The sequence below is a fragment of the Pyxicephalus adspersus genome, chromosome 7 (assembly GCF_032062135.1).
Source record: "Pyxicephalus adspersus chromosome 7, UCB_Pads_2.0, whole genome shotgun sequence".
Classification (NCBI taxonomy): Eukaryota; Metazoa; Chordata; class Amphibia; order Anura; family Pyxicephalidae; genus Pyxicephalus; species Pyxicephalus adspersus.
Window position 1 is genome coordinate 39,251,939 of NC_092864.1, and position 10,065 is coordinate 39,262,003.

The window sequence follows — 10,065 nt, forward strand, 5'->3', positions numbered from 1 at the left end:
AGCGAGGAGAAGAAGCACGCAGCATCGCGGGATCGCGGTATCGGATGAGTATGATTTTTTTTAATTATATTTGACATGTATTCGGTGTATAAGACGCACCCACTTTTCCCCCCCAGTTTTGGGGAAGAAAAAGTGTGTCTTATAGTCCGAAAAATACGGTATTATAGGAAATGATTTATAATATGGGTTACTAGGGTCAGAGTTAAAGATGTTATTGAGGGGGAAATTTAAGTTAAACATTAGAGGTATCTTTTTATTTTTGGCAAATACCGAGCTAATATTTTCTTGATTGCGCTTTACTCTCTCCATCTCAGGAGTCATAGGCACTGGTGTTGCTGTCCCCATGTTTTCTTTGTACATGACCTGATGGTACAAGAAAGTACCCCCAAAAAATTACCATTGTTACACAACTGTTCAAGAAAAAAAAAAATCAAGCTTGTTAAAAAGTTTCTGAGCAATGACTGATACAAAGAAAGGTCAGTAGAGAGTTGTTTCACTTATCTTGGGGAAAGTGACTCTGTGGCTGGGTTCAATAATGTAGCAATACACCACCTTAAAAGAAGAGGCTTTATATTCACGTGTCCTGCCATCTCTTTCTCTGATTCCAACTCATGCTAAGTAGAAGCTTAAAAAAATTGTAAAAAATGTTCAGGGTGTCGAATGCTTGTGTCCCACACTGAATTTGTGGTGGTTCTTTCCGCTGATCCAGACATTACCAGTTTGTTCTACAGGGTGCAGTGGGGTGACCAGGCATCTGGCACAGAGAATGTGATATGCAAAAGGACAAAAGGGTGAGGGGACAGATGAGCATAAGCCCTTTGCTTTTGCAGGTGATGTTTTCTTAAATTTTTAACCCATCAAGAGAGCCACTTCAATAGACTGTTGAAATAGTACAGCCTAGTTATGGTGAATAATATATTTGTTTAATAGATACAAAACTTGAAAAAGTTTTTTGCAAACATTAGGGCCTGTGTTGACGGGCTTTTCTTCCCTTCAAGTGGGTTTTGCATTCCCATACAACTCTATGAGAATGCACACTCGGCTTTAAGCAGATCATTTGCATGTCATTAGAACGCCAACTGCAGGTCAAATGCACCTATCAATAAATTCAGAATGATCTCCGAAGAATCTCCAACTGGTGCCATTGCCACAAAGTCAAAGCAGTTGACACAGGCCCTACATTTTTTTAGTCATTTTTTATGGTTTCTTGGGAAAGTAAGTTAATGTAATTATTTAGAAATTTATTAGGGTATATATGAAAATATATAAATATATGTTAATATACATTTAATACAAATCAGGCATTCATTAAAGTGACCAGTGATGGTTAAAATGTCATTTTTTTAGACTGTTGTTAAAGGGGATTTAAATCAATCCTCAGATTTGAAAATACCATGCTAATGTTCTCTTGGTTGCGTTTGACCCTCTCCATTTCTGGAGTCACAGGTGTCGGGGTGCCCAGCCCCAAGCTTTCCTTGTACAAAACCTGGAGACACAAAAGAGCACTCAAAATAGCACCAATAAGTATATTCAATATTTTACTAAAAAAAACAATGCGGTTTGTGTATTTAAGTAGCTAGACTGGTAAATTGGTAAATTTTGCTCACTGCTGGAGCAAAATGTTCAGCTTAGATTACAAAATGTCCTAATTTAAATTCATATTTAGGGTTGATGTTAAAAGAAGGAAAGAAGATTTCCTAATACTTTATTTTCTATTAGTGGTTTATTATTTATCCCATTTCGGACCACTGATGCACAAAGGCACCGGGTGTCATGAACCACTTTTTTGACCAGGTGATATTTCTATTCCCACCAAGATTAACAGGGTAACAGAAAAGTAGAGCAGACATGCAATATACACAAACCCTAAAAAATAAAAATAACTTGCAAAATTCAGTATTATTCCTGTTTGCATAGATTATCACAACCTAAAACATTAATGAAAACCTGTACTGAAATATATAGGACACCAGTGCTGTTGTAAATAATAGTTCCCTGTCTTAAATGTTGCTGAAATCACATAAATTTTACCGTAATTTTAGGAAAATTAAAGCTCTGAATTTTGGCCATTCCTATTATTAGCCTGCATGTTTTTTTTCAGTACAGGTTTAATGTTTACCATGTAACTTGAGTAAAAGACTATAAAACACACCAGGTAGGTATATTTAAAAAACATTTGGTAAAACACATTTAAATGCAGACCAGCATTTAAATTAGTTAAATGTATGTTTGTTCTTTGCTGGACTGCAGACTTCAGTTTCACAGTAATTTCTAATTATTTCTGTTTTTTTTTAAAAAGCACACAATTTGGAAACCTAAGAAGAAACTGTATAGGAAGGCTGCATACTTGATGATTATTTATATATATATATATATATATATATATATATATATATATATATATATATATACCCATTTTACTCCCATCATAGGTATATCATTCTGCAAACTGGTCAGATAACATGATTCCAATTTAGGTTGCTCTGTGCATCAACTAGTATTATGAGGTCCCTTGACACAAAAAGAATTACAATAAATACATCTTACTTATAGGTTCCTACCAATAGCAGTAAATTATTTATATTCAGATAAAATACAATACATTAGAACAATATTCAGTAACAATGCATAAGAATAAGATAAGGATAAGAAGGGGTGAAGGGAAACCAGGCTGGACATTTCTAAAGTTAGTTGCACAGTTAATATGCTGTTAAAATAATTTCTATTCACATACATATGAAATTCAAAGTAACACATCTACTAGTAAGACGAGTAGTGTTGACATTAGAAACAAAGGAAACGAAGGAGTCTTTAGTAAAGTGGGAGAATAGAGGACACCAGCAAACCAAAGCTAAAATAGAAATATAATCAGCCACTACCGAGCTGATGTTCTTCTGTGTCTCCTTTACGCGTTTCACTTCTGGGAGGTCAGGAATTGGAGTTCCTTTTCCAACACTTTCCTTGTATTTTATCTATGAAATTACACACAATGGAGAGACAAAAATGATGCACATTAAGCACATAAGACAGTTCCATACATGACTGCATGTATGTTCATAAACAGGAGTGCGTGATAGACTACGTTTGCAGTACATGGAGACACTGGAATGATGTTCAGTATGGTGATGAGAAGTGCATGTATGGGATGTGATTCCTTTCCTTACTATGGTGAAAATTCTAATGAAACTGCTATGTTAAAACGGCTAATGTAAAATGTAATGTAAAATATGCAAACTACTACTAGGGATTTTTAATCCTAATATTCACCAAATGTGTACTTAACATTTTCACAATATAATTAGTAAATGTTTGACTTGTGAGTAAAAGATCATTTACACATTTTCTAATGAAAATTAGAATTAGTGGTATAAACTTTGTCTTTATCCTATCTACTAAACTACATGTGAACTTTGTGCATGATGTCTCTCTAAAACATTTGGTAATCAAATTTAAGCAATGAATACAAGTTTGAATTTGGTGTATCAAGGTAGTTTTATCCTTTAATACATACCCATTGATATGTCAATCCTATTAGTAAATACCTCCAGATCAATTTTAATAGATTGAGGTCAAAAATTTTTGTCTTTAGAAAAATTAAACTGATTTAAAGAGTTAATAAAGAACATATAGAAGTGTCTGAACATCCCTATTTTTTTGCAAAGTGCTCTCCAACTCAGGGCATTTATTATACAAATTGGTGTAATTAATGATGGGGGGATTTGGCATGTCTTATTTTCTATGTCTTTGAATGTGCCATGCTTTTCTGACCAGTATAATGCTTTTGGCATAGTTTAGTGGTCTACACCACTACAAAGTGGTGTAGTGCGCTCAGGCTATGTACTTTAAAATATTTACATATCGCAAATAACCAGTTAAATATGCGCACAATGACCTCTGTAGCTATGTGTGGAACAATTCTTCACAGTAGTAGCAGTAAATACTGTTAGGACAGTTCCCGGCATTTTGCTGTTTCCTCTCTTCCCATGCATCTAAAATGTGTTTATATATTAGAAATTGGAAAGACTGCCAACTCACTGCTAACAGAGGTATCTGAGCATTTAAGATGAATTACTCCCCAGTAGCTTCAATTAGAGAGCTTTAATTACTCCCCAATTAGGCTGTTCGAATTTGGGTTGTCCCTATATTCAAACCGAAAATGCCGGTTAGAATTCGGGCATACCCGACCCGAAAAACACAGAATTCGGCTTTGCGAATTTGTGTTTAAAAATATGTTTAAAAAAAAAAAAAAAAAAGCGAACTCCAGATGAACTCTCAATGGAGTTTCTTTTCTGGGGATAGCAAACAGGAGGATTCCCAGGGGTGCAAAAATGATTGCAGCCCTGAGAATCCACTGCGATCCCGGGGCACTAGAAGTTGCCTTTAGACTTTAATGGTGTTCGAATTTTGCGTTCGATCACCTGAACAATATTGAGCTATACGATCAAATAGCTGCTGAATCGAACACTCAGCTGTTCGACCAACACTATTAGGGAGGTGACTGAGGGCTTGTTTTGGTATTTGTTTTGATACAACATGAAAATATTTTAATTTTCATGGGATAGCCACAGTTCAATTTTAAATTGTTTATATAGACTTTCGGCTGACTTTAAACCTGCTGGTTGTGCATGAGTATGAGATAGCATTATATTCATTACAAAATACTTATTCATATATAATGGACCCTTTACTCATTCATTTCAGAGCAATATTTTACGTTTATTAATGTATATGTGTTTTCCCAAATAATATTACTTATGTGATTAATGCTTAAGTAGTAGTGTTAAGTAGTAATATTATATTTTAATCTATTAATCAGTGTCAATGCCCATAAATTATTAACATATGTGTTTAGATTGTTGTAGTCATATATTTGTGCTTGTAAATCTTGTTTAGAGGAAATTAAAATAAATATAGTTAATTATTAGTCAACGTTTCTAACTCAGTATTCAATTGTTAAATCTTGTAAAGGTATTTAGGATGTTATTAGAAGAGGGCAGCTAGATAGCTTGAGTAAATACTAAATAATATTATTGTTATAACTTTTTATTATTTAATTTATTTATCATTTGTACCGTGCTAATGGCATCCTGCGTTCTTTTAATTCTGTCCATCTCTGGGGTATGCCCAACAGGTGTTCCCGTTCCAACTTCATCTTTGTACAGAATCTTGTAAGTTAGAATCAAGGTGACAGGTTAATAAACCAGATTTTAAACCAGTTTTTGTGGTTGGTTTATTGCTTGAGACTGGTAAAAACAATAGCAGTAACGAAATATTAAAAAATGTTAACACTTGAAACATATGCAATGTACAAGTGCAGCATAGATTCTATCAGTTTAGTTACCCTTGTTGGCCTCAGTTCATTATGTTTTTGTACTTTATAACTAATTGAAAATGAAGAATAGTGGTTAACATATATTATTGTACATGAAAAATAGAATGCTCGACACTTACAAACACAACAGTAAAACAGGCAAAGACAAAATTTAAAGAAAAGCTGGACCCCATATAGGACTTTTTTTCCAGATTGGATAGTTTTGGAAAGGGCTATTTTCTTTGTCAAGTTTTTATTGCTGATATCACCAGCTCCAAGTGGATTCTCTTAAATTATTGGGCCTAATTTATTAAGGCTTCCCAAGAATGGAGAAGATAGATTATCATCGAAGAAGATGGGTGATCCAGCAAACCTTGAATGAATTTCTTTAAAATCATTTGCTATTAGTTGGCAATTGTGTTCAATACTGGACCCAGATTAGTTCCAGGTTTGCTGGATCACCCATGAGAGATGATATCTTCTCCGGTCTTCGAGAGCTTTTAAATGTCAGGCCCATTATTGGAGAATGCACTCCAGAGATGGAGAAAAGCCCACAGGAATGTATTTAAAATTTTTGGGGCAGCACATGACAGGAGAACAAACAACAACCCAGCAAAGAAAATAATCCTTTTACACCATCTAAAAATAAATATTTTTTGGTTGGAGTTCAGTTTTAAAGTTACAAAATGACTCAACACAAAACAGACATATAGGACTTAAGACAATTTTGATCAAACTTCAGAATGTGTTATATCTCCATAGCATTGCCTACTGTGAAAGGTTGATAGGGTGCTGAAATACTACAGGCATAGAAAGCAGTAGCTTTTAATATCAGTTGCTGTTAATGTTAGCTTATGCCTAAAATGACTAGGTTACATTACGTTTTCTTTATTAAGGCATTATTTGTGTTAGAAATTTTAATAAGAATCTGAAAAAAAAGTACCGAGCTGAAATTCTTTTGATTTTCTTTAACACGCAGAATTTCTGGCGTGTCTTTAACCACTGTGACTTTTCCTTTAATTTGTTTAAGGTCACCTTGGTACTGTAGCTATAGGGAAAAAGTAGAAATTGTTAAGGTTCATATGAAAAGAACACAATTCTAGCATATGAGAAGTGTAGGGCTGCCAATACCTTGTTTTTTATTTAAGAAGATCAGGATCAAAATCAAAACATTGAAGTTTACAGACCTTACGTAAATTATAATAAAGTATTCCCATTTTAAGTGAATACTTTTTTTGTGAAAATGACAACAGTACATTGAATTCAACATAAATGTATCACATTTCACCTAATACAATCATGTAGAAACATGGGATTCAGTTTTGAACACATTTTCCAAAGTGAAAAAGATTTTGGAACTGGTGTTTTAGCTGTCTTGAATTTGTCCTACCAGTAGTGATTGAAGCATTGATGAAATTCTAAGCACTTGTTCACACAGAGTGGCTAGTAGGCAGCTCCCCAGCTGTCAACAAGTTGCTTAATGATTTTTATGCTTTTGAAAGAAAAGTCAACATTTTGAATTCATTATACATTAAAAATGTTTTATTCCCTCTCTTCTGTCCACAGAAATCGCTTGCTCGATACCTAGGGAGGTCATCTCCCAATCCTTCTAGCAATGCAGAAATTTGCAGGGCACTCCAGGTCACATGAGTAAATCCTGTTCATATGTGATTAGTCAAGGAGACCACCGAAAACCCAGCTATTCTGCATGAGGCTACCATTGTCCTCAACAAGAAATACAGTGTCTACAACAGAGATAAATGACTTACAGTGCTAAAGTTCTTCTGGTTTTCACGGACTCTCTGCATTTCAGGTGTATCAAATACAGGAACATAATAGGACATAGTTCTCTCTGCATCCTCTTTGTATTTTTTCTGCACAACAAGAAGTAAAAAATCTGAGTGTAAATAATAGTAAAAATAGCAATAAAAAAAGTTAAAACGTGTAAAATATGATACTTGTATTTTGAATAGTTCATAAGTATGAACCTGGTATAAGTAAAGTTTTGTGGGTAAAATTCCTAAAGTCTCACTCACCCTCTCCATTGTCTACTGCTGCTTTTCCTGTCTACCTCTAGATTTTCAGGATGAATAATGTTCAGCATCAAATAACCTACTTCATATGATCCCAGGACAGACCCCTTGAACTTTAAAGGAGTTGATGCCTTGAATATCCCCAGTATGTGGCACAGTTCTGTGCATCTCCCACTTTGAGGGCCCATTTTGCCACAGAAAGAATACTGACAACATGATATAATCAGAATAATACCAGGTGCAAAAAAGGTGTGTAAACATTTTTGGTGTGTAAAAAAAGCTATTGGTTATGGCTAAAATATATTTTTTATAAGTGATAAAGCAATCAGTTAAACATCTTGACTGATAATAACTTTTATCCATAACCATTGTTTTTTTCCTTTGAATAGCAAATGCCATTGAATGAATTTCATTGTAGAGTGTGGCTAGAATATTTTCTGTGAAACTCAAAAATATTTTTTCGAATCTTTTACAAGAACTAACACTTTAGGAATTAATAACAGGTATAGTTTTTTTTAGCAGCTTTTAATTTCTGTCATCGTGCTCCTAGCCATAAATTTTTTGTACTGTACAGTAAAGACTTCCACAATCTGTAACCCACTATAGGGGAGCAAATCCAGACATATATTTGCCCTGATGTTACATAACACAGTTTTAAAAAAGATGGCTACAATGGCCATACTGTTATAGGAATCAGTAATATCATATGGCATACCAATATATCATACTTTAACCTCAAAATATGGGGGGGGGATAAACAGATTGAGCCCATGTGATTTTATTTGTCTACATGTAAATAAATGTTTAAAAATAACACACCATGGATGTATTTATTCGCATATTGGCATTTCTGTTTTGAATGTTAGCAGTGACAGCTACATCTTGTGCCCTAAGTTTACACTCAAGTCAATAGACTGTTTTTACTCAGGTAAATGTAAGTAACTTAGTTTATATTCAGATATGTTTTATATTTGAGTATTTGAGGTATGAATATTTTATGTAAATACATTTTTATAGTAAGAATAATACAAAATCAAAAAAGTAGATGTATGAATACATTTATCATACAAGGTGCACTATTATTACAAATATGCTCACCTGGCTGGAAAGATTTTTGACTTGCTGAGCATGGATAATTTCTGGTGTATCCACAACAGTTGTGTAAATGGCCTTTTCCATTTCTGCAGATTGTTTGTATTTCACCTGTTGGTAGAGTACAGTTTAGAAGGCATCTCACAAAAAGTAGAGAATTTTAAGCAAAAACACAGTGATGTGTATTTATTAAGTACATTTATAAAAGTGTGTATTCATAACAATAGGTAAACACTCTCACTTTGCAGGACTAGGGTTTCAGGTTCAAATTTAAGCAAGTATTCTATCTGCTTGGTGTTTTCATGTGTCCACTATGTTTGCAATGGTATCTACCCACATTCCAAAAAACATACTGGGAGGCACTATGTTAGGGACATTTGACTATGCTAGACACATTAGCATAGTCAAATGTCTATGCTAGACAGATTACGAGTTTTCAGGGACAGTTAGTGACATTATGTTCTCTATATAAAGTACTGAGTAAGATTTCAGCGCTATATAAATAGGAGATAATAATAAGGAAGCAAAATCATTTTCTTCAGACCACATCACTTACCTGGCTGGCAATGTCAGTAGCATTTTTTGCTCTATGGAAGTCTGGAGTTTCCAAACCCATTGATGTTAGACCTCTTCCTTTAATTTCCAGCTCCAGTGTTTTCTTGTACTCTTTCTGTAATTTAAACCAGAACATATATTATGGGAACTAAATGTGTAAATGTGTAGTGCCAGTCAATTTCCAAGTATTTGAAATAAAAAAATGTTATATATATATATATATATATATATATTACACGTATATATAGTGCCCAATATAGTGCAGTCCTTCAAAACACTCTTCTTCTCCACCACTTGTGTCGCTCTTTGCTTTGTGATACTCTGGGCCTGATTTATTAAAACTCTCCAAGGCAGAAGAGGATACACTTTCATCAGTGAAGCTGGGTGATCTAGCAAACCTGGAATGGATTTCATGAAAGTCATTTGCACGCAAATGTTTTGAATCCTGGACCAGATTCATTCCAGGTTTGCTGGATCATTCAGCTTCACTGATTAAAGTGTATCTTCTGCAGCCTTGGGGAGCTTTATTAAATAAGACCTGGCACTACAATAAATGCTCCATTCACTCTTTAGGGAAATTACTCACCCTTTCGCTACATGTACTAGTAGTGTGATACAGTGAAGTCAAATGCATCATGTTCCTTAGTTGAGTCTACCAACCACCTGTGACTGGAAATAGTTCTTAATGACTTCTCCCACTATCTAACATTATTACATTATGATATAGTGGAAATTAGGAAGTGAAAAGGGTTGGCATGAATACTAGCTAATTAAAATTTCCACTAAAATATCAGCAATGGTAGCCTGCATATTCATCTTAAGTTTCTACTTTCTAGAATAAACTAGGATTCATTAAAATCTGCTTTTATTTTTTTTCAGTGCTGCATGTATCCAACTTCCCAGTTTAAATCCTAAATTGACATAAAGAAGTTGAAGAAATGCTCATACCTCATTTAGGATATGTGTGGCATTCTTAGCTCTTATTAGCTCAGGAGTCTCCTCCAGCAATGTCAGGCCCCGTCCTTTAATAGTGTCATCCAGATCCTTTCTGTACTCTTTCTACAAGTTCAGGAA

At 34.3% G+C, this 10,065-nt stretch overlaps 1 protein-coding gene across 1 annotated transcript in view; it reads right to left on the reverse strand.

Moving 5' to 3' along the window:
• NEB (nebulin) overlaps window positions 1-10,065 on the reverse strand; it is a gene marked incomplete in the record, with an annotated part of 137,086 nt that overhangs the window by 12,034 nt on the left and 114,987 nt on the right. Inside the window, 9 exon segments of the mRNA XM_072419086.1 lie at window positions 271-363; window positions 1,394-1,486; window positions 2,880-2,972; window positions 5,073-5,165; window positions 6,255-6,359; window positions 7,081-7,185; window positions 8,443-8,547; window positions 8,993-9,106; window positions 9,940-10,050. Coding sequence (XP_072275187.1) covers window positions 271-363; window positions 1,394-1,486; window positions 2,880-2,972; window positions 5,073-5,165; window positions 6,255-6,359; window positions 7,081-7,185; window positions 8,443-8,547; window positions 8,993-9,106; window positions 9,940-10,050 — 912 coding nt within the window.